This window comes from Spermophilus citellus, assembly GCF_964194105.1.
Source record: "Spermophilus citellus genome assembly, chromosome: 11".
Lineage (NCBI taxonomy): Eukaryota > Metazoa > Chordata > Mammalia > Rodentia > Sciuridae > Spermophilus > Spermophilus citellus.
Genome location: NC_138192.1, coordinates 136,484,941 through 136,510,286, shown reverse-complemented (window position 1 = coordinate 136,510,286; position 25,346 = coordinate 136,484,941). Strand labels below are relative to the sequence as shown.

The following is a 25,346-nucleotide window of genomic DNA, read 5'->3' as shown; positions in this document are numbered from 1 at the left end:
AGAAGACTGGTGAGTGCAGGGTAAAGCAAGTCCCTTCCAGGGAGAAAGAGCTCAGGAGCCCCAATGTGCCTAGAGTGGGACTCACAGCAAGGTGTGTTTCTTACATCTAATCACATGGATTTTAAACATCACTTCTGGAGAAGAGGATTTGCATCTTTGGACGTTAGAGCATTACAGCAACCTTGCTATAATGTCATCTTATGGTGATTGTTTACATTTCCAATTTCTGTGTTATGTATTCATTTTTTTTCTTTTTTATCATTTTATTTGTAAGGACTACAGGGCTGGTGTAAGCCCATACTGATGGGCAGGTGTTTATGAGGTCTACACTTGCATCTCACTGACAGGAGTGAAGACTACTTTGCTGTGCTGGATAATTCCTGCATTTCTAAAGATGACCCTGAAGAACAGACAGTCTGACCTGTACCCTTGCATGGGACCCCAAGATAAGAACCTTCCTCAGCCTGTTGCCATGGCAGCATCAAGCGCATCAGCAACAGATGGCAAGTGAACGACAAGCCGCCAGAGTGAGGCTGGTGTGATGGTTGCGGGGCTTCTGGCCACACCAGCTGGACATGCAGATGTGCTTCCTAAAACATAAGGGAAGGTCCAGTTCCCCAGAAATGATGTTCAAAATCCAGGAGAACAAAAGGGGTTGGGGATGTGGCTCAAGCGGTAGCGCGCTCACCTGGCATGCGTGCGGCCCGGGTTCGATCCTCAGCACCACATACCAACAAAGATGTTGTGTCCGCCGAGAACTAAAAAACAAATATTAAAAATTCTCTCTCTCTCTCTCTCTCTCTCTCTCTCTCTCTCTCTCTCTCTCTCTCTCTCTCTCTCTCCTCTCTCACTCTCTGTTTAAAAAAAATATATATTAGAACAAAAGATGCTCCTAACACCCCTGTCACTCAGGAAGCAGGATTTGGAGAGCTCTGCTCCAGGAACTGAGGGCAGAGGACAAACATGTGTTTCTTATTTTGTCACAACCTGTAATCTCTCCAACTCTGTGACTTGCTTCCCCCAGACCCATAGCCCCAGGCTAAATATGAAAAGAAAAGGAAACCCCAGTGGAGAACAATCTGAAAATACCTGGAAGATCCTCCTCAGCAATGTTATCAGAACAAGGAAGGTCAGAGAAGCTGCACAGAGCCCCTATAGAGACTAATGACTAAATGTTGCATGGGGTCCCAGAACAGGAAAAGGTAAAAACTAAGAGAATCCAAACAAAGTATGAGCTGTAATTAAAAATAGCATGTTAGTATTTACTCATTATGACAAGTGATGTAAAATGTTAACATATCAGACAAAATTTATATTCAGGCTGACTTGAATAGAGTTGAGAGCTTTTCACCCTGAATTCTCCTAAGTCTCTTATAGGAAAAAGCAATCCCTCTTCTTCTCTGTTAAAATTGGTCTTCTCTGTTTAAAAGGCAGTAAGAAAAGCCCCCAGGGCAGGTGCTTTGAAGCCGGTGCATTGTTTCCATGATGTGGTGCCCCCCCCTTACTACCTCCTAGGCCCATGGCAAGTCTCAACTCCCAGCACAGATAGGCAGGCCGGGGGCTGCTCTTGGTGGACACAGGTGCACACACATGAGTGTGAGACACTGCTAATTTTTCACAATATAAAAAATATTTTAATCAAAATTATTGAATGATTTATATCTATTCACAGCTTTAAGCTTTTTGTGTCCTTTGAATTGGTTATGCCTGTTGGGAAAACATTACGGCAGCAGCACCCCAGAAAAAAAAAGAAAAATACCCCAACATGGCGTCTAACGACCCTCTTTCTCCTCTTTGTTTCTTTCACTGGCGCGAAACGTTCCCGCCGGCGCCAATGTTCAAACCCTGCTGGTGGGAAGCCTTAGCCCCAATTAGAATTAACTTCTTGGGCTCCGGAACTGACATATGGAAGAGCTTGCCAATAAACGGGCGACCTGTGATCTACCTCAGCCCTGTGACCTCTCCTTAGACCTATATAAACACACAGCCTTTTGTAATAAAGTGGAAACCTCTTTGGTGATCTGTGTCCTGTGGTGTGGCATCTTCCAGTCTTACAATGCCAACTGTAAGACCCTATCAGTGACATAACTTTATATGTGAAGGGTTATTTATGGATAAGAATGTTCTTCCCATCATTATTTTACATTCCAAAGCTTAGGAAACAAAGCATCTATCAATAGCATGGATGGCTTACAGTAGATACCTTGCAGCAGCCACCCACAGAATGTTAAGTACTTTTACAGTTCCTTCTATAACATAATACTATGTAGCTGTTTGAAAGGTAAAGAACAAATAGATACCAGATGATAGCCATTCAAAATATTTTGAATAACAAATGCAGGTTGTTGAACCATATTGATTTCTGGTTCTAGTTTGAGAGCTTATGTGTATATTAATCTGTATATATTCCTACACAGGTGTGTGAGTAAATGCACCAGCAAAAAAAAAAAAAAAAAAAAAAAAAAAATCAATCAATCAAAAAATAAAACTGAGGCGCGCCAGCGCCTCGGTGGACGCGCCCTGCCGGCGTGGCCCTGGGCCTGCTGCCTGCGCCCGCTGGCCGGGCCTGGCCATCGCTGCCGCCTCCTGGCCGGCCTCGCTTCCCGCTTCCCAAGCACGGGAAGGCGGAGGTGCCCGCGGGACAAGTAGGGGGACGCTGGAACGCACCACGTGACCAAATAAGAAGATGGGCTGGAGTTCTCTGTGTGATCCAGGAAAGGGGAACTGATCCACGAAGACCAAGACTCATTATGCTACTGCAGCCAGAACAAGAGGGGAGTATTGCGGAAAGACAGCAGATAAGAGGTACAGTAAAGACGCCACAGCGATTGCTGGGAGAACTTACAACCGCCAGACCCCTCACCACTAATGTTGAAGAGCGCCTTCAGGGAGAAGGACATGAGAGCAGATGGAGAGCTGGCCCCAAGCCGAGGAGCGAACAGCCTGGTGATGGTAAACAGGACTCTCCTGTCGCTCAGAGAAGTGTTGCCAAGAACAAGGAGGGCATTGAGCCTCGTTGCTGCCTGCCTGGTCCCAGACAATGGTGACCTTCAAGGATGTGCATGTGGACTTTACCAGAGAGGAATGGCAGTGGCAGCTGCTAGACCCAGCTCAGCAGGTCATGTACAAAGATGTGATGTTGGAGAACTATGAGAACCTGCTGTCCTTGGGGCACCAGGTTCCTATTAGAGGTGATCCTGCAGTTGGAGAAAGGGGAAGAGCCCTGGCTGGTGGAGAGGGCAGTTCACCAAGAGGTGTGTCCAGAGTTGGATTCTACTGTTGAAATGAAATCACCTGTTTCCAGTAAGAACATTTCTCAAGATTAAAAAAAAAAAAAAAAACCCTATGGCATTAAAGTGAAAGGAATGGCAAGGAAGGATCTCTGGTATCTGTCATTGGAAGACCCATTGGGCAAGTATCAGGAGAACCAAGACAGACATTTGAGGCAAGTGGCGTTCACCCCAAAGAAAGCCTTTCCTCCAGGCAGGGTCTGTGAGAGTGGTAAGTATGAGGGCAGCTGCCTCCTTCTTGCTCAGATGTGCTGAAGGAGTATTTCCACACACGGGGCTCAGATGAGAGAAGCATGAAACATGACCTGGCATTTAGGGGGCATCAGGGGCACTGCGTAGGTGACAGTGAGGAGTGTGGCCAGGCCTTCTGCAAAAGCATCCACCTGATTGAATGTGCGAGAGATCGCACAGGAGGCCAGCCCTGCAAGTGCCCTGCTGGCAGCAGCCCTCTCCATCCTGGGGCATCCCTCCACATGTCTCTGAGAACACACAGGGAGAAGCCCTATGAGTGTAAGGAATACAGAAAGTTCTTCAGCTGGCGCTTCCATCTTACCAGGCACCAGCTCATTCACACTGGAGAGAAGCCCTTTGAATGTAAAGAGTGTGGAAAGTCCTTCAGCCGTTTCACCCACCTGGTCACCCACCAGAGGACACACACTGGGGACAAACTGTACACATGCAGTCAGTGTGGAAAGTCCTTTGTCCACAGCTTCAGGCTCATTAGGCACCAAAGGACACATACAGGAGAGAAGCCCTACAAATGCCCCAAAAGGCCTTCCGACAGAGCATGCACCTCATCCTCACCAGAGAACTCACGTCCGAGTGGGGCCCTATGAGTGCAGTGAGTGTGGGAAGTCCTATAGCCAGTGATCCCACCTGGTGGTGCACCACCAGATCCACACTGGCCTCAAGCCTTTCAAATGTCAGGACTGTGGGAAGTGCTTTGGTTGCAGCTCGCACCTCTTCTCACATCAGAGGACCCATCCTGGAGAGAAGCCTTACGAGTGTCATGACTGTGGAAAGTCCTTCAGCCAGAGCTCTGCCTTATCATGCACCAGAGAATCCACACTGGGGAGAACCCCTACAGGTGATGCCAGTGTGGGAAGGCCTTCATCCACAAGAATGATCTTGTGAAGCACCAGAAGACCCATGCTGGAGAGGAGACCTATAGGTGTCAGCAGTGTGGCCTCGCCCTCAGCCAGTTCTCCCCCTTTGTTGTCCATCAGGTAGGGCATACTGGGGAGCAGCTCTTCACCTGCCATCAGTGTGGGGCTGAGCTTGCAGGAAGCCCTGCCCTCACTTGCATTCCAGACAAGGTGTACTAGGGAAGCAAGGGCTGGTGTGGTCACTGTAGGGCATCCTTCACCCAGAGCTTTGTAGAACACCTGGAGAGAAGCTCTGCACATGGACATATGTGGAGTCAGGTACAGTGGCCAAGCCTGTGATCCCAGCTACTCTGGAGGCTGAGGCAGAAGGATTGCAATTTCAAGACCAGGCTCAGCAACAGTGCAACCCTGTCTCAAAATAAAGAATAACTTTATAGAGAGAAGTGATGGGAGTGGAGGGGAGGGGAAGAGGGGATAGGAAGGGCAGCAGAACAGAATAGACATTATGGTTGCTGTATATAGGTGACTGTATGACCAATGTGTTTCTTCGATCTGAACAATCAGAAAAATGAGAAATTATACCCCAATTGATTCAAATGTATGAATTGCCAAGATAATTGTAATGTCATGTGTAGCTAATAAAAAAATTTTAAAAAGAATAACTTTAAAAAGGGTTGGGGGTGCAGCAGAGCATCCCTAGGTTCCATATCTAGTACCACCAAAAAAAAAAAGGTCCTGGAGCAGGAAAAATCCACTAATTTCATTTCAGTACACAAGTCCAATTTTCTGAAGCATTATTGACCAACAGAAAGTGCTGGCCTGAGGAGGAGCTGTGAGGATGGTGGTTGGGGATGATCCAGCCTCATTACTGTCCTCAGAAGGAGAAGAGACAAGGGTGCCTGTGGGGAGCCATTCTGACACGTGATTGGGTGACTCCCGTTAAGGGCCTGAGGCGCTTTGGCTGTGTCGAAGCTTTCCCGACCCTTTCCTGATGAGAGAGCCCATCCGTGTAGGGGTGTGCCTGACCACTGACCCCGGAGACCCAATCACTGACCCTGACCTTGGAGTACAGCCCCCCCCTCAACCTTCATTGGATGGAATTCTCCCCTGAATCTCTTGTTCCCCAAATAAAAGGCTACTCCCAGGCGTGTTCGCTCTCTCTCTCTCCTGCTAGCCCAGAGTAATCCTCGCTGCCCTGCTGGGCGGCTAGAGGCGGGAACCAGAGAGGTGAGCCATCTCGGACCTAGCAATATAAATAAGGTAACTGGTTTGTGTGTTTTATTTCGATCTCTTCTAACTAACTTTATGCCTAGAACCTCATTAATGAAACCACTGCGCAGGCCGCGTGGTAGAGGTGCCTGGGGGTGGGGGGGGGGGCTTGCTGAGAATGAGAACAGCTGGGCTGCTGCACCAAGCTAGCAGGACGCACTCCCTTGGCCAGGTGCTGCTCAGTGGCACTCCTGAGGTTGACATCTTGGCTAGGTCACACTTTGGTTAGCAGCAAGGAAAATGCCTCTCATGTCAAACAGTAAAGAACACATTTACACTACCAGTGATACTCATTTTTAAATACAGTTCCACATGGGCAAGAATTCAGTGGAAAGATGAGAAAGTCTCAGTAAATGGGCAAAACTGAAGTGTTAGGTTATGGGATTTGAGCTTTATAGTCTATTCAGTGTTGCTGAAATAATTGTTAAGACATCTTAAGTGCACAGAAAGGACATCTAGTTTCTTCGGTATCCAGGAAGCTTGAGGACCACCTGCTAGCCAAGGTTCCTATTGATTCTAAATTGTTTGGGGCCATAGAGTTCCACTCTTTGCAAAAAGGTGCAGAAGTTTCCTAAGCATTTTAAAATGCAGCAATTCTCTGGATGTGGAGACTTAGAGGATCCTTGGGCACTTGGATACTCAAGGGAAGGTCACCATTGGATCAGGAGCAGGAACCTGGGCGACATTCAGAGCACATGTGTGTGCCAGACAACCCAGCACTGCCGAATCCTTTCCCTTTGTGGAGGAGACTTATTGCCCAAGGGCATGTACTTGAGCTGCAATGCCCAGAGTGAAATCCTACCTCTTTCCCTGACTAGCTGGTGCTCGTGGGCATCTGCTTGGCTTCTCTGTGCCTGAAGTGCAGATAGCCTCCCAGCAAGCTGGAGATGAGAGTAGCATGTACCTTGGATCATCAAGGTGAGTGTTTGAGAGTGAGTGTGAAGCTTAGAAGAGGGCCTCACGTGTGCCAAGTTCTTTGTCACCATTACCATGATTGTTAATACATTCACCCCATTGAATGTCACTTGTCACCTAACTTACATGTGCTTGTTGCTTCCTGGGTTCTCAGGTGCCTGAGAACCACCTGCTGACCAAGGTTCTTATTGATTCTAAATTTTGGGGGGCCATAGAGTTCCACTCATGCATGCTTTTCCCTTTTGCCTATGTCAGAATTTACCTGTGAAAGTTACTGACAATTACTGAGATTATAGTTTAATTCCTGAGGATCAGTAACAGCTTTTAATATTGTATGCAAAATTGTTTTGTTGGTACAGAGGTCTTCTAGGGGGAAGACCCCAATCTTCAGATTCTCTGGTCTTTTTTACCCCCAAAAAAATCAGGAATAGGATCTGTTTTAATTTTCTGTTTCATTCTATAAATGAATCTTGTGTGCGTGTTGTAAAAAGTGTCAAAATCAAAGTGAAGTACCTTGCATCAACCCTAACAAAAAAATAAAGTCACAAGGTTGTGAAGAAAGAGCTGTCATGCATGATTGCCTGGTAGTGACTTTGACAAGATGCTCAGAGAGCCACATGTGCACTCAGAGGCCACAAGGCTTCACACAGATGGCCCTTCATGGGGACGCCTGCCCAGCGGCTGTATTCAGCCTCAGAGTGACGTCACCTTGCTGTTCATGGTTGTGACTAGTCATCTTTCAAAGTACCTGATGTCCTTGTTTTTGCCTTAAAAAACCTCCCCTTGCTGCCATCTCCGTGAGTACATCTGCAGTTTACTGTGACACACATTTTCCTATTGCAGTGCTGCTCCCAAGCAACAATTGACTTGGCTTCAGTGTCGCTGTGTGCTTCTCAGTTAGCAGTGGGGACTGACCATGGTTTGCCATTTTATAGCACAGGTGATGCTCAGGTGGCTGAATGACAACATTGCAGAGACAAGCAGGTTGTGATCTCTCCTGGGAAGAACTAGGACAGTGGCTGGAATCAGAGTCTTGTAAAGGAGCACAGCTCCTCATAACTTGTGCTTTGTGATAAAGTGGGGAGAACATCAGGGGTGGCAGAGCCAGTCAGATCCAGGGCTGCTAGTTTCCCCATGCTGTTCACATGCAGTGTGCTCCTGTCCGCGGTTTTCATTACGGCTGTAGTTCTTCACAGGAAAGTCAGAGTAGCCCTTTAAGTGGGCCTCAGGTTTTCTGATATCTGTAGCTGGTGTTCTTCTACTGTTCAAGGAGGATACTACTAATACCTGCTTCAGAGGGCTGTTGTGTAGACTGACATGATATGCAAGCCACACCTGGTAGTATATTTGTGAGGGCTGTGGGTGGTTCTGCTGTCAGCACCTGACAGATGTCTAGCTGAAATGTTGCTTACAACAGTGCATCATTTGCAAATAATAAAAAGTGCACAATAGCAGAACAGTTGTACATGGCATAACCATGGTGTGGCACGTCGTGTACCAGAAGTCTGACAGCGTCGGAAAGTGTCAGTGCTGTCACATACTGTGAAGAAAGCTTGAGCAGGGGCAGTGTGGAGGCAACAAAGCTGCTCAAGTGAACGCCTCCTTAGACAGCAGACAGTGCCACCCAGACCAACCAGTGTGTGGAAAGTTTACCTTCCTGCTGAGAGAACTGGAGTTTGCTCTTCTTTCTTTCATTCTACTTTTAAATTTACTCTTCTATTCTTGACAAAGTCTCCTTGAGGAACATAAGCTGGTTTTAGAATCAGGAAAACAGCCCCCTCAGTGATATAATTTTTTTTTCCCTCTTCAGAAACTCATGTTTGCGAGTCATCTTGATGAGGACCTTGAGCAAGTCCACAGGAAGCAGGGTCGCTTCCCTGTCCTAGCAGTGAAAGGTAAGGAAGGAAGCCTGCTCCCAGTCCATGTGCCACAGCAGAGGCATGCAGTATTAGGGGCCTGGGGAGCAGGCGCAGTCTGCAGTTAGTGAGGGATGCTGCCAGAAGACGTGCAGGCAGATGGTGAGCATGGGAAGTGCAGGGGCGCAAGCCGGCTGTCCTCCTGTGAAGCACCTGCCTAGCCATGCAGGGCCTGGGCTCAGTCCCAGCACCACATAAAAGAAGAGTGTCCCTGCTACAGCCAAGGTTGGGAAGCTCAGTGCAGTGGTGCTCCACAGATCGGTCTGGTTAGACTCAGAGGCATTCGCGTGGAAATTGACAAAGTAATCAAAAATTTAAATGGTAATAAGAAGGGCCTAGAAAAACAAAAGAATTTCTGAAGAAGAAAAAAGTTGATTCAAGACCAGCTTGAGCAACTTTGGGAGACCCTGTTTGAAAATGACAGGAGGCTGCAGATGTAGCTCAGGGTGGATGCTGCCTAGCATGCATAGAGATCTGGTTCAAGACAGTCCTGCCAAAATGAGTGAGCAACAACAACAAAACCCCCAAGTATGAGGGCTGCACTACCTGATTTCACAGCTTTACCACAGAACTATGTTAGTAGTACTGTGTATTATTGGCATCAGCCTGGGTATGGATCAGTAAGATGGGAAGTCTAGAAATCAGTCTACACCTAGATTCTCCAGTTTTGAATAAAGTCTCCAAATAATTTGGCGTAGGAAAGAGTTTTCAATGAATGCTGCTGAAATAACTAAGTATTTGTGTGGGGGCAGAGAAAGACTCCCCTTACTTCAAGGTATACAGAAGGAGTAACTTGGATTGCATCACAGACTTGAATATGAAAGCTGACAGTGAAGGTATCTAGGGAAAATACTTATGATAATAATGTAGGGGAAGATTTCTCAGCACTAAAAGCACAAGTTTTACATAAAAGAAAACTAAAAAAAAAAAAAAAAGAATAGCCAAGCACAACGGCACACCACGTAATCCCAGCAACTCATGAAACTGGAGGAGGATCACAAGTTCAAGGCCAGCCTGGGCAACTTAGCAAGGCCCTCTCTCAAAAATTTAAATAAGGGCTGGGGATGTAGTTCAGGTAGAGCTGGGTTCAATTCCTAGCATGCATGAAGCCCTGGGTTTTATCCCCAGAATGGAAATAACTTTAGCTCTTTAAAAAATACTGATTAGGCTGGGTGTGGTGGCACACACCAATCCTAGTTGCTGGGGAGGCTGAGGTAGGAGAACTGAGAGTTCAAAGCCAGCCTTAGCAACGTAGCAAGGTGCTTAGCAACTCAGTGAGACCCTGTCTCTAAATAAAAATATAAAAAAAGGTTGGGGAGGTAGTTTAGTGGTTAAGTACCCATGGGTTCAAGCCTTAGTACAAAAAATATATACAAATGCATTGGGTGTTGTGGCACATGCCTGTAATCTCAGAGACTCTGGAGGCAGGAGGATTTCACATTTGAGGCCAGCCTTACAACTTAGACCTTGTCTCAGAATAAAAAGGGCTGAGTGTGGCTCTGTGGTAAGGCACCCCTGGGTTTAATCCCCAGAACTGCAAAACCAACAAAAACCAGGCAAGACCTCAACTGCTGTGGAAGCAGGGGAAGGTGGAGAGTAAGCAGGGGCCCATTGATGGGAGTCGTTTTTGGCACCCTGCTGGCCACCTTCGTCCACAGTGTCTGATTCTGCAAGCTCACTGGTGTTGGTGTCCGCAGGCAAGTTCTGCCCTGAGATCTTGAGAACAGGAAGTCTCCCACAGGCCAGCGGAGAGCTGGAGTCAGAACCTCTCCACTTGGAAATGACTGCTCTGAAGAGTTAGTAAGTGCTAACTTACTGTTAGTAAGAGTCAGAAAAAAATCTAATAGTGAATTTTTTCTAGCATAATGCAAATAATTGGATGCTGAATAAAAATTAATATACAAAGCTGAATAAAATAAAATAAAATTGAAAATAACCCAGAAGTTCAGGGAATTGGAAGGATACACCCAATATCAAACAAAAATCTTGAGCTCATCAGTGTCAGCACTGATTTCTCCAGCCAGAGTAAGGTCCACAAGGTCCTGGCCCCCAAGTCAGGCCTGCCCTCTCACAGGGACTACCCCTATCTTCAGGTCAGAGGGACTGCTGTTCCCTTTGAGGCTCACAGACCACTTCCTGACTGAATTCCCGGGTCTGAGGTCTAGCACCATGATAATTGCAAATTCCTTCCACTGGTCTGACCACGGTTTCAAGGGTGTCCTCGTCGTTTATGCAGAACACAGGGCTGAGAATCCCTTCCGGGACTAGACACCAAGCCTCCTGGAAGGGTCTGCACACCTGGCCCCAGATCCCATTGCACTACAAGTGGTATGCTATAGGAACAGTTCTGTGGCATTTTCTTTCACTGCCCACATCTCGGTGTGCCGCCTCCAAACTCCTGGGCCCCCTAGTACCACTATTACCTTGCGGGACTCTGTTGGGGCGGGGGGCTGGGGGGAAAAACCCACGCCACAGCAATCCTAAGGTTTAAAGCCCTCTAGACAAGATGAGCCCCTCTGTCACAGACCATAGTGCACAGACCCCAGCCTGCAGAGCCAAGTGAGGAGACACAGGGAACTGCGCCGGCGCCCGCCCAACGTTTTCAGATGACTCCCTGGAGAGACCCAGGTCAGGTCCCCGCCCAGAACGGGCTGCACCGTGACTGACAGATACGGCTCCGCCCTCCGCCCCGCCCTTCCACCCTGAAGAACGCCGATTGGCTGGACCCCACGTCCGCAGCGCGGATTGGCAGCTGTATGACAGTCGGCACCCGTCTACTCTGGTGGGGCTCAGACGCCCGCGGCTGGAGCTCCAGGCGTGGCGGCAGCGGCGGCTGCGGCTGTGCGTGGGCGCCTCTCTCCTTCAGCGGCCTCGCGTCTGGCCCCTCGGCCTCGCCCCACAGCACCCGGTCCCGCAGTCCCAGAAATCCTGGGGCTCTCCCCAGCAGACCGCGGGTCCCAAGTCAGGGAAGGGGCAGCCCGAGCCTGGCGCCGAGCCTGTCCGCCCGAGACCGAGCGGCCCCCTCGCCGGCATCCCGGCTCGCCGTGAGGGGCCCAGACCCGCGGCCCGACCGAGACCCTCCGCCCGAGGAACCCCCAGCTCCCCGGCGCGGACTGCCTCAGCCTCAGGGTCCCCCTCCCCCGCCCGAGCGGCCACCGTCTCCTCCGCCCGAGGGACCCCCAGCTCCCCGGCGCGGACTGCCTCAGCCTCAGGGTCCCCCTCCCCCGCCCGAGCGGCCACCGTCTCCTCCGCCCGAGGGACCCCCAGCTCCCCGGCGCGGACTGCCTCAGCCTCAGGGTCCCCCGCCCGAGCGGCCACCGTCTCCTCCGCCCGAGGGACCCCCAGCTCCCCGGCGGCGCGGACTGCCTCAGCCTCAGGGTCCCCTGTCTCCTCCACCGAGGGTCTCCTATACCCACATCCTGAGGAGCCCCAAATCGCCCCTTGTCTCCCACCCAGCGGAACTCAGACTCCACAGTGCCTATTACCTCAGCCTGAGAGGTCCCCTGTCTCCTCCACTGGAGAAGCCCCGGTCTCCGCAGGGCGAGCTGCCTCAGCCTGAGGGTCCCCTATCTTCTGGCCGAGGGACCCTGAATGTACCCCACCTGAGAAGCCCTGGTCTTCCTAGTGCAGATGGCCTCCGCCTGAGGGGACCCCAAATCTACCCCACCATGAAACCCCAGTTCCCTCAGTCAGAGGGCACCTGAGTGTCCTGGACCTGAGAGCCCCATTACTGACCCCCAAGGTTTACAGGCTCTGCTCCCTCAAGCTGGGGTTCCCCGTGGAGAGCTCAACTCCTGGGAGCCTCCCCTTGGCTGTCATCCCGTGGGGCTTGTGGACCAGACCCTGACCCAGGTGTGGTGGTCAAGGCCTGGCCTCTGCAGGCACCTGGGCCTCCTTGCTCAAAGGGCCAGGACAGAAGAAACAGCCTGGCTGCCTGTGGATCCACACCCCAGATCCCCTCCTCATAAAACCTCCTCCCTGCCCTACGCACACCAGCTGGTAGAGAGTACAACTCTCAGCTCCTTCTTCTTCCACAGAAGGCGGAGCCCGCCCAGAGGGCATTGTGCAGCACCATGAGTGCCACTGAATGGTCCCCAGATGAGAGCACCAAAGGAGATTTAGGGAGGCCTGAGAGGAAGCCCAAGGTAGAATATGGGAGGCAAAGCAAAACTCCAGAAAGGGTCTGTGGGAGGGAGGAAGGGGGGACCAAAAGCAATAGGGCCTTGGGATGCACACCTGGTGGCCCTTCCAGTGAAAGCAGAAATGGGATGTGATGATGACTCCTGGGATACAGGAAGGAGGGGGAGGCACATCAGCAACTGCTCCATGAAAACTAGGACGATAACCAGTGCCTATTCTGTTAAAGAGACATCTGCAGCAGGGGAAACTCTTTACCCTGATTCACAGAGACCACCCAGAGGTCCCAGTCTATTCCCTGCATGCACAGTGAAAGAAAAGGCCAAGATCTTGTTCCGATGTATGCTATCACTTCACAAGAAATCTCTTTTTTCTCCAGGTTAAAGATGCTTTTAAAGACGTTTCCATTTACTTCTCCAAGGAAGAATGGGCAGAGATGGGAGAGTGGGAGAAAATTCGCTATAGGAATGTGAAAAGGAACTATAATATGCTGATATCTATAGGTAATAAGAGGGCCTAGGAAACAAAAGACAGATCTCTAGTCCTTGTATCATGCTGGCTCTCTTAGGGGCTAGAGCTGCCTACAGTTCCCTTCTGTTTGGAGACAATCTGGAAGGAGACTGTTCCTTTGTGTCAGTGCAGGCCTAAGTAAGTGCAGCATTGGCCATGCGGCAATCCCACCTTGACTCTCCCAGACTGCCTACCCTTTCTGGAACTTTCTATTGTCATTGACCTTTTTCCTCCTCCCAGCACTTCCATTTTAGGAGAAGGATTTTGCTTCTTTCCAGGTTTCAGAGCCCCTCGACCAGCTTTCATGTGTCACCAAAGGCAAACCATCAAATTGCAGATGGATGACACTGAGGATTCTGATGAAGAATGGACACCGAAACAACAAGGTGAGAGGCCAGGAAGCTTTAGAGCTTGCCTTCTGAAACCATACCAGGTTTAGTTTCAGAAGTTAATAAGAAACTAGTAGTTCCTCAAAAACAAGTGTCAGCAAAGGAGTAAGATGCAAGACTATATACACTAAGAAGACATTCCCATAAAATTTTTAGATGTGTGAAAAAAAACTGTATATAATATGTGTGTGTACATGTACACACAATAAGTGGGAAATATAATAAAATGTGAATATTGTGTATTTCATATATGAATATGAAAATCAAGTCCAGAAAAATGAATGTCATAAAGAGGAAGTTCTGGAAGGTGGCTTGGTTGTTTTTTTTTAATTCTCATTTTTAAATTTTGAAATAGAAGTAAAAAGATCTGAAGAATCTTCAGAATATGGAAGAATACTGAGACCAGACTGAATCATGAAGGATGAATAGGGTCTGCAGTATCATTCTCCATACTTACGTGTTTTGAATTTATCATTCTTTTTGAAAACAATTTTTGTTATACTTGTTAATCAAAAGACAATTTAAAACAGCTTAATTAAACTCCAAGCCTCCCTTAAAGTTTGTTAACATGAATCTAATAGTTTGGTTATTGGATTAAATGTCTTAGAAAAGAAAATTATTAATATGTTAGGGAAAATACATATTTTCTTATGCATATTTAATCACACCACATGATCCTTAAGCCCTTGTCTTAAATCTTGGAGAGGGTTGGAGGGAGCTATTTAATTTTCCTGATCTTTCTCTCATGTCAGTGCTCAGAGCCAGCATCCGATAAATAAAATAACGTACAATCATTAAAAAATAGAAAGAAGCTCGTTTCCTCTTCCACTACTTGGACAGGAAATTTTAAAAGAAGATACAAGGGGCTGGGGTTGTGGCTCGGTGGTAGCGCACTTGCCTGACATGTGTGAGGCACTGGCTTCAATTCTCAGCACCATATATAAATAAATGAATAAAATAAAGGTTCATCAACAACTAGAGAATACATATTTAAAAAAGAAGAAGATACAATATGCCTAAACTGGATAAACCAATTTGGATTATGTCTATGATTTCTCATCTATGGATTTTAGGTGCCTTAGGCTCTTAAAAATTGTGTAAGACATTTAAAGGACCAATGTTTACTTGTCTGTAAAGGTATTAAGATGAAAATACAGTCTTCATGGAGAATGTATCCCTATGGTTTATCATACCTCTATCCCTCTATCTGGATCCAGGTAAAATCTCCAACCTAATAAATTCATCATTTTTATACATGGTGGCAAGAAACCATACAACATAAAATCACCATTCTGTCAATTTTTAAGTGTACAACATTATTAGTTATATACATGTGGTGTGTGATTGAAATTGTCTACAGCCATTAATCAACGACACCCCATTTCCTCTTCCCCCTAAACTCTGACAAGAAAAATTCTATTTGTGTTTCTGTGAATCTGATTGCTTTAGGTACTTCATATAAGTGGAATCACGAAGCATTTATCTTTTGGAAACTGACATATTTTACTTAGCAAATGTCGTCCAGGTTCATGGATTTTCCCTTTTTTTTTTTTCAAATGGCTTTATAGTTTCAGGTTGTATACTTAGTTCTTTAATTCATTTGGAGCTAATTTTTCTTTTAATTGTCCCTATCCATGGGGAATTGTTTCCAGGAACCCCTCCTGTCTACCAGGAGGATACTGAAAACATGAGGATACTGAAGAATCAAATGCTGTAGTATTTGCATGTAACCTATATAATCCTCCCAATCACTTTAAATCATCTCTAGATGACTTATAATACCTAATGAAATGTAAATGCAATGCAAATACTTGTTGTATTGCTTAGGGAATAAGGAAAAGAAAAATCATCTGTACATTTTTAGTATAGATGCATTTCACTTAACCACTGAGCTACATCCACAGTCATTTTGTTTTTTGTTTTGAGACAGTGTGTTGCTATCTCTTAGATATTCAGCCCTTGCAAAGTTGCTGAAGCTGGCTTTGAACCTGCAATCCTCCTGTCTCAGCCTCTTGTGTCACTGGGATTATAGGCATGGGCCACCACACCCAGCTTTTTTCAAATATTTTTATTTATGATTTGTTGATTTCAAGGATGTGGAATCCACAAATATGAAGGTACAACTGTATATTTTTAAGACAAAGGCCATTCTTTATTCCTTTGTGTGTGGATATCAGGTTTTCCCAACCTGATTCTTGAAGAGATTATTTGTCCCATTGTGGAGTCTTGGCACCTTTGTGAAACATTAATTTAGCCATATATGCAGAAAGTCTTTTTAACCTGTCTATTTTATTCCCTTGGTCTATATCTCTTTCTTTATGTCACTATCACACTGTTTTGAATGATGTAGCTTTGTAATCAGGAAGTGTGAAACTTCCAACTTTTTTCTTCTTTTTCAAGATTGTTTTGGTTATTCTGGGGTCCCTTGAGATTCTGTATTTATTTTTTAAATTTTCTGCAAAAAAAATGGCATTAGAATTTTTATAGGATGGCATTGGATCTGTAGACCATTTGGATAGTATGGAAATTAATAATGTTCAATCTTCTAAATCCATTTGTTTCTGTCTTTAATTTCTTTCATTAAAAGGTCATAGTTTTTAGTCTTTAAGACTTTTGCACCCTTGGCAAAGTATGTCCTAAATACTTTGTGGGGTTTTTTTATGCTTTGTTAGAAGAGTAGAAGTAGTGAGAGGGGGAATTCATGCCTTTTTCTGACCTTAGAGGACAGGCTTCTAGTATTTTATCACTGAATACATTTGATGTGAGTTTCTCCTAGGTTTTAGTCAATTTTTTCACCACTGTCACAAAAAAGACCTGACAAGAACAATGTAGAGGAGGAAAAGTTTATTTGATGCTCATGGTTTCAGAGGTCTCAGTGTAGAGATGGCCAAATCCATGCTCTGCCCTGAGGTGAAGCAGAGCATTATGGCAGAAAGGTGTGGACGGCCACCAGAAAGAAGGGAGAGAGAAAGAGAGACAAAGACAGAGAGAGAGCTCTGCTTACCAGGGACAAAAAATAAACCTCAAAGGCACACTTCTAGTGACCCACCTCCTCCAGCCACACCCTATCTGCCTACAGTCACCTCACATTAATTCTATCAGTGGATTGATGTGTGACTCGATCATTTCACCTCTAAACCTTCTTGCATTGTTTCACACGTGAGCTTTTGGGGAAACACCTCATCTAAATCATGACATCCTACATGACCTTTTCATGTGGAGGTAATTTCCTTTGATTCCTGGTTTGTTTTGCATTTTTGTCATAAAAGTCCAAATATTCTTTAAAATACCAGATATATATGAACATAGGATAAATCAGAGATGAAGTTTGTCTATTTTTTAAAGACATTCAAAGAACCAGGCATGGTGGTACACACCTGTAATCACATTGGCTCAAGAGGCTAAGGCAGGAGGATCACAAATTCAAAGCCAGTCTCAGCAACTTAGTGAGACCCTAAGCAACTTAGCAAAACCCTGTCTCAAAATAAAAAATAAAATGGGCTGGGGATGTGGCTCAGTGGTTAAGCACCTCTAGGTTCAATCCCTGGGGCCAAAAAAAGATATTTAAAAATTGATGATATCAGGGCATGGTGGCATGTGCCTGTAATCCCAGCATCTCAGGAGGCTGGGGCAAGAGGATAATGAGTTCAAAACAAGCCTCAGCAAAAGTGAGGCACTAAGCAACTCAGTGAGACCCTGTCTCTAAATAAAATACAAAATAGGGCTGGGGATGTGGCCCAGCTCTTGAATTGCCCCAAGTTCAGTCCCTGGTACCAAAAAATAAAAGTTGATGATGTTCCTAACAGAAGGAAAGACTTGAGTGATACTTTAGATACTGTTTAGATACTGTTTGTATATCACCTTTATGTCATCCTTGGTATTGATATTGATTAGTGTAGCATTTTTCTGCTCCTAATCAGAATCTCCAGAGTTTGGAAACATTTTCCAACAAAAACACTGATTTCTCATTGCCTTTTAGTTAAACCTCCTTGGGTGGCCTCCAGAGTAGAACAGAGTAAACCCCAGAAGGTGAGTGTCTTCTAAGTTCTGTTAGCCAGAAAATCTTCCTCATAGATGCAAACACAGGTAAGAGAAAAAAAACACAAAGCACCCTTCCCAATCACATGACAGTGTTTGTCATCACCATCATTTTAAAAGATAATAAAAATAGTAACTTGGGCTGGGGATGTGGCTCAAGCGGTAGCGCGCTCGCCTGGCATGCGTGCGGCCCGGGTTCGATCCTCAGCACCACATACCAACAAAGATGTTGTGTCCGCCGAGAACTAAAAAAAATAAATATTAAAAATTCTCTCTCTCTCTCTCTCTCTCCCTCCTCTCACTCTTTAAAAAAAAAAAAAAGAATAGTAACAGTAATTGCCGACACGTGTTTTGTTTTCACTGTGTTGCAGACTATATTTTAAGCATTTCATGTGAATAAACCACTAGAACCTCCCAACATCCTATGAGGTGGTAATAAAAACCACATCCGCTTCATAGATAAGAAGCACAGGAACATGTGACCATATGCCTGAGACCCCAAGGTGATCCAAACTCTTTCTCAAAATGATTTTAAAGCTCACCAGAACTTTGATAGCATTGTAAATTTTGTGCTCTCTTGGTCCTCTCTTCACCTCTTTTCTCTGACTAATTTTTCCAGCCTCAGCTCTCTGCTAGGCCTAGCGAGAAATGTGCTAGTTTCTCTGAAGGAAGCTTACAAGTGTGTAGGGAGTTCATACTGGAGAAGCCCAGATGGAAAAGGAGACCCATCTTGTAAGAAGCAGCTCCCAGCCCTGAGAACATTCAGGGTTGGTGTTTGAGAACGGACAAATGAGAAAATGACTGGGGACTCCACTGGTCACACACTATTCAGTAGAAAAGTATTTTTTGGAACTGATTTCAGATGCTTGCTCTGTGGGTGAGAGCTGGTACCTTCCTCTGGGCTTTTGTTAGATGACTCACATCTTGTCTGAAAGCATTTGTTCAACTTGCTGCCTTTGTACATGAGCTCTGGGAGAGACTGGTCTACACCTCGCTTTCCTTAGAAATCCCAGACCCTTTTATGTTATCTGAATAATTCAAACTTTACAAATTAAACTAAAAGTGACAGGGCTAATGAATGCTGAAGATACCCTTGAGCTACATTTCAACTGTAGATGTGGTTGAGGGGGCAAAATTGACATAGACTTGTGGAAGAAATGACCACCCACATTAATATTACTTTCAATAGTACACAGAACACTTTGGTGAACACTTACATTTCATGTTCACTATCATATTAATAACTAGCATTTTGCTAATTTATGGCTCAGAAAACTGAAGAACATTAGTGAATAGTGCACCCTTACTCAAGCAAAACTGGTGCAGGAACCAGTTAATCAATCACAAAGCCAAACACTCCTTACAAGATATGGCAGTTTGCAACCTACAGCATTTCTCTCTCAGTTTTCCAGAACCATTTCTGCCAACATTTCTTCATTATCTTCCCAGCCTTACCACTATTACTCTATTTTCTGAGTGTGCTCTGCCCCTCGGCTTTTTCTACATTTCCCCTCCCATTGCGGATGATACCCTCTTTTTCTCTACAAGTGTTAGCCCTTCATTCACAGACTATAGTGATTATCTAGCTGGTCTTCCAGGTCTTCTCCCTTCCTCTGTCTCAAGTGCATGGATCTCAAGGAAAACTGAAGGGAAAGAGCCTTGGGACATGGGACAAGTCCAGGATCACAGACTACTTAGGCTCTTCCTTTCACATCAGTATTCAGACCCCTCAGGAAGTCCCAAGGGTTACTGAAGCATTAACCAAAATCATACATAAGAAAATATGTCATAAGATCTTAAGAACTAAAGAAATGTGTATTGTATTTTCATATTCGACTCTCATTGAAGGGAATGCCTGAGGTGCTGTTAAGTAATGAATCTAGTTTGAAAGAATTGTCAGGAACAGCAAATTTACTGAACACAAGTGGCTCAGAACAAGTCCAGAAACCAGTGTCGCCTCTCAGAGAAGCAAGTACCTCTAGACAGCACTCTAGACGAAAATTAGGTAAGAGAAAATAATATGGGGACTTTAGTCTTTCCAGCTCCTCTAGAAAGGTTGATGAGATGGTCTATATATGTGAGGCAGACCTTGGAGAGGCCTGAACTTGGAGAGGCTGACTAGGCTGAGGGACTGGACATTGGGTTCATATTGATCAGCATGTACAAACATTGACTCTGAAGCCACATGTGTGGTTTATTGTCCACATAGAAACACTGGGACCTTGCTTTGATCTTATAAACTTGGTGAGATTCTAAATGCTAATCTGTAAAATGAGGATAAGGATACATAGTTCATATGTTGTTTGAAAGCATTGAGTAAAATTGCTGATACACACCAGGGGTCCAGTAGATCTACCTGTGGGACCACACTTCCTTAATGTTGTGTTTCTGCCTTTGTGCAATGCCTTACATGCCATGTGCCCTCTACCAATATTTTGTGAATGAATAAATATGTTGAATGAACCCTTTTATAGGTATAAAGTTTGGGCAAGTAGAAATTAAATATGAAAATGAGGACAGCTAGACATTAAAATTGCCTTAGGCATCTGTAGTCAGTGTGAATGTGGAACCGTAGTTTCTATGAACCAGTAGTTAAGCAGGGGCAGAGTGTGTGGAAGGAAAGATGATGATTTGATGGTAGGAGATATCCCATTTTCTGGAGAAATAGGGACAAACCCTCCAGATTCCCAGCTTCACTCACCTTCTGTTCTCCAACTTAGAACTCAGGACAAAGGAGGTTGAAGTGAAGATGTACAGCCTGCGAGAAAGGAAAGGCCATGCATACAAAGAAGTCAGCGAGCCCCAGGATGATGACTACCTCTGTAAGTGACCCCTTGGCCCACTCATGCAGAAGCTGCTGTGTTCTGGTGCAATGATCTGTCCTGCCATTCAGCCCTCACATCTCTCCCTTCCTCTACTGACCCACAGTGCAGGACTGAGTGGGAATAGCATGGTGCTGTACTCTTTCTAAAACTCTTTATATACAGGAATGTGTGCCTACCTCTCCTAACATCTGCTACTCTTACTTCAGATTGTGATAAGTGCCAGAACTTCTTCATCGACAGCTGTCCTGCTCATGGGCACCCTACATTCATAAAGGACAGTGTGGTCAACAAGGACCATTCCAATCACTCGACCCTCAGTCTGCCCCTCGGGCTGAGAATTGGACCATCAAGCATCCCAGAGGCTGGGCTAGGTGTGTGGAATGAGGCAACTGATCTGCCACTGGGTCTGCACTTTGGCCCCTACAGGGGCCAGATCACAGAGGATGAAGAGGCAGCCAATAGCGGGTACTCCTGGCTGGTGAGAGTGCCTCCCTTCCCTGTTTTCTAGCTTTGGTGTGATGTGTAAGGACATGCACAGGGCAACATGGTTAGCTCTGTGGGCTCGAGGATCTTTGCATGCACATGGAACCCCTTCAAAACTGGAGGGTAAGTGGGAGCAAAGCAGTGTAGAGACAGATTGGTGCCTCCACCCTGTGGAGCCTCTGCTCTGCCGGGAAAATCATCATAGAATGTGGATGATGGCTAGGGATGTACTGTGTGGTCCCAAGGCGTGGCTGAATCTGCGCACCCCTCAAAGAGCATCTACGAAAGCAGAGTGACATGATTGTGCTGGTTATCACCTCTCAGAGCTTTAACTTGTTTTCCTGAAACCCAGATCACCAAGGGGAGGAACTGCTATGAGTATGTGGATGGAAAGGATGAATCTCAGGCCAACTGGATGAGGTAAGGCCAGGAGGTCCCTGGGCTCTGGGGAGGACTATTCCTGTCCTTTTCCTCAGGCCCCCTCAGTGGTCCTCAAGTGTCTCTTCCTCATTTTTCTTGCACATCACTCTTTCACATCATGAACATTGGGACAAGAGAAATAAAATATAAATACCATAATTTACTTTTTATCAAAAACGCAAATCTCCGTGCTAGACAAAATTGGGACACTGAGATGAAGTTTGAGCAGCCTAAATTCCTTTGAGAAACCGGATTAATACTTTTTTCAAAAGTTATTAATCACTTAGTGTGTTCCAGTTCAAAGAGCAGACTTTGTTATTTGAACAGATCATACAACCCATGTCCATGTGCGGGACTCTGGCAGACAAACATGAGGCATTTTATTATAGGAACATTTAACTGTACTTTTCCTGGGATTTTTTGTTTTATTATTATTTTTGTTTCATTTTGAAAAGTACACAGTTCCAGGACAACCTAAAAGGGACCTTAAATCTGTAAGCAAGAAATCTTGATAGCCTCAGCCATTAACACTGGGTCTGAGCCTGAGGAGAAGAAAGCCTTAGGGGGCCGAGGGTCCCCATGCTGTGTGCCCTTTACCATGAGGGCTCTTGTTTTACCAGGGGATAGAGCACATGAATAGGGTGTTGTCAGTAAGACAAAGAGACCCCTGAGTTTCTATGGGAACCCGGGTGAGGCAGGCAGTAGAGAGCCCTCTCCAGAGAAGATGACTCAGGCGTAATCTAGAATCAGAGCACATGGCCAGCACCAAGTTCTGTGGTGTATGGCAGAAAGTCATGAGCATTCAGAAAACCTGCAGGTCATTGGGTAGTATGGCCTTCAAGGTGGACTTCTGGAACTGGGCTTAGGTGAAGGGAAAGACTTCTAGGCCAGGTGGGCACTGTGAGCATATGACCTGGTGAAAGAGACTTGGGCAGAAAAGGTTCCTGAGGAAGTGGGTGGGGGTGGCATCATCAGAGCACAGAAGCAGTGACCACCAGGTGAAGGGACAGACACAGACCTGACAGGGAGGGGAACTGACCACCTGGTATTTCCTTCCCTTTGCCTGTCTCAATGCCAGGTATGTGAACTGTGCCCGGGATGACGAGGAGCAGAACCTGGTAGCCTTTCAGTACCACAGACAGATCTTCTACCGAACCTGCCGGGTCATCAGGCCAGGCTGTGAGCTGCTGGTGTGGTACGGGGACGAGTACGGCCAGGAGCTGGGCATCAAGTGGGGCAGCAAGTGGAAGAAAGAGCTCTCAGCAGGGAGAGGTGGGCCACTATGATTCCTTAAAACAAAGGAAAGAAATAATTCTCCCTGAGAATTTTCATGTTTTAGCTCTCAAGTAGAGTGATAGGCTATCTAAAGCCAGTAAGAATTTCAAACAGGTACTTCAGAAATTAAAGATTAATGTCATAAGCCTTTGACTCTTAGGAACCATCTTTTTATTTTAAAATATTATTTTTAATGTGTAAGTACTTTAAGTGCTTAACATATAAGACCATATTGTGCTTAGAGACTAAAGCAAATTCTCAAGTCACTGCATGCTCTCTCACTGAGCCAGTGTCTCCTGGCCTTTTCATATGTTTCCCTTACCTTCCTTTAAATCTCTAAATAATGTGCATGTGTTGTTACTTATTCATTATGTCAGCTAGTGAACCTGCTCTGTGCCGGGAACAGACAGTGAGAATGACTGCTCTCGGGCACCTGGCACAGGGATTAGAGAAACACATGTTCTCATGCAGGCTTGTACATGACACATCTGAAGAAAACTAACCTACAGAAAGTACTTAGGAATCCATGTGAGGGGAGGGTAACATAGCAGATACGGTCAGGGAAGGTTCTCCCAGGAGATAAAATTTGAGAGGTGCAAATAGCTGTGGGTAAAGGACTCCAGGCAGAAGGAGCAGCTCCTGCAAGTGCCCTGAGGCAGGAAAGGTTTGGTATTTGGTGACTGGCTGAGACCACTCAGGTAAAGGAAGCAGAGAACAAAGACACATGGAGGCCTGGAAATGTGGGGACCTATGACTTGTGCCAAGACCCTGGAGATGGTGACAATTGCAGTTTTGGTTCTCTGTTCTAAGATGGTGCTGTGGTTAACTCATGACTGCAGTGTGTGATCCCTTCAGATGCTACTTCAGCCTTCAGGTGAGAGGGTAGGAGGTTGGGAGAAGGTGAGAGTCAGAGAGGAAGACAACTGATTAGGATCTATTTTGAAACAGAAATTCCTGTTGTATTTGTAATGGGTTAAGACAATTAAATAGGTCAAAAAAATGAATGCTGGCTGTGAGGCTTGGGGAAGGGCATATTTTCACTTCATGATTTGTGGAGCATGGAGAGAGAAGCAGTTCATGGCTGCTGCGCAGCAGAAGCCACAGTCCCTTAGTTAGTGGGTTCTGGGCTACACTCTCTTGTCCAGCAGGAACCCTGCTCCTCATTGAGAGACAGGCATATAACAGTCCTCAACTACATCTTTCTTTTTGATTGGAGGACTGAAATTCAGACTGACTGAGACACCTCTAAATGGCCTCCCACAGTTGCAGATCCCCAGGATGAGAGGATCCTAGCTAATAAACAGATCCTTTTCCTCTCTAGGAAGAACTTTCACTGAAGAAAGTTCTACCTAATTCATCAAGTGTTATTTCTCAATTGAATGAAATAGCTGCAGTCAGAGTATCAGGAAATGTGTTCAGGAATCTATATGCAAGGGTGTGGGGAGTGGCAGAGGATGGCTGGGCAAGATGGACACATCTTACAAGAGAGTCATGGCATGTGGGGCATGGTCACTGCAGCTCCATCAGAGGCAGAGAAGCTGCCTCTGATGCTACTGGAAGGTCCCTAGTCTGGCTGACATGTAGAAAAGGCCCTTGACCTGGGCTTTCTGGATTTCTGAGCATATAAAATAAAATAAAAATGGACTAGAAAAATACACTGTGGGGGGAAACAGCTTGTGTTCTTAGCACATAAAGACTGAGTAGTGATGCAGGCCTTGCCACACAGCAAAGAAGATGCGCAGACAGCTTGTCTACATCTGCCCTGACCAATAACTTCCTCTTTCAGCAGAACCAAAGCCAGAGATCCATCCTTGTCCCTCATGCTCTCTGGCCTTCTCCAGTCAGAAATTCCTCAGTCAGCATGTGGATCGCAGTCACCCATCTCAGATCTTCCCAGGAACATCTGTGAGAAAAAAACTCATACCAGGGGACTCTTCTCCAAGAGATCAGCTTCAGGAACAGCAACATCCTGATCCACACGGCTGGAATGACAAAGCCAGAGGTCAAGAATTCCAAGGAAGTTTGAAACCCACACATAAAGTGACAAGGCAGAGGGGAATTTCTAGCCCACCCAAAGGACAAATGGGGAGATCTGAGGAGAGTGAGAGAATGATGGAGGATGACCTCAAAGCAGACCAGGAAATTAATCCAGAGGACACAGACAAAATATTGGTGGGGGTAGAAATGTCAAGAATTGTAAGAGTCAAAAATGGAGAGTGTGGGCAAGGCATTACACAGAAGTCAGACCTCATCCAGCACCAGAGGACACACACAGGGGAGAAGCCCTATGTGTGCAGGGTGTGTGGGCGAGGCTTTACACGGAAGTCAGACCTCACCAAGCACCAGAGGACACACACAGGGGAGAAGCCCTATGTGTGCAGGGAATGTGGGCGAGGCTTTACACAGAAGTCAGTCCTCATCCAGCACCAGAGGACACACACAGGGGAGAAGCCCTATGTGTGCAGGGTGTGTGGGCGAGGCTTTACATGGAAGTCAGACCTCACCAAGCACCAGAGGACACACACAGGGGAGAAGCCCTATGTGTGCAGGGAATGTGGGCGAGGCTTTACACAGAAGTCACACCTCACCAAGCACCAGAGGACACACACAGGGGAGAAGCCCTATGTGTGCAGGGAATGTGGGCGAGGCTTTACACAGAAGTCAGTCCTCATCCAACACCAGAGGACACACACAGGGGAGAAGCCCTATGTGTGCAGGGTGTGTGGGCGAGGCTTTACACAGAAGTCAGTCCTCATCCAACACCAGAGGACAC

General features: G+C 46.2%; 1 protein-coding gene across 1 annotated transcript; it reads left to right on the top strand.

Moving 5' to 3' along the window:
- Positions 1-2,868: 2,868 nt before the first annotated feature.
- LOC308630962 (histone-lysine N-methyltransferase PRDM7-like) lies at positions 2,869-24,482 on the top strand (the record flags this gene model as incomplete). The annotated part of the gene is given in 16 exon segments (XM_081261772.1): positions 2,869-2,952; positions 3,038-3,178; positions 8,391-8,475; positions 11,205-11,337; positions 11,444-12,089; positions 12,534-12,641; positions 13,013-13,136; positions 13,422-13,529; positions 17,512-17,561; positions 19,419-19,575; positions 20,291-20,392; positions 20,602-20,873; positions 21,231-21,298; positions 22,377-22,517; positions 22,519-22,570; positions 24,363-24,482. Coding segments are annotated over 16 exon segments (2,391 nt in total).
- Between the last annotated feature and the right edge of the window lie 864 nt (positions 24,483-25,346).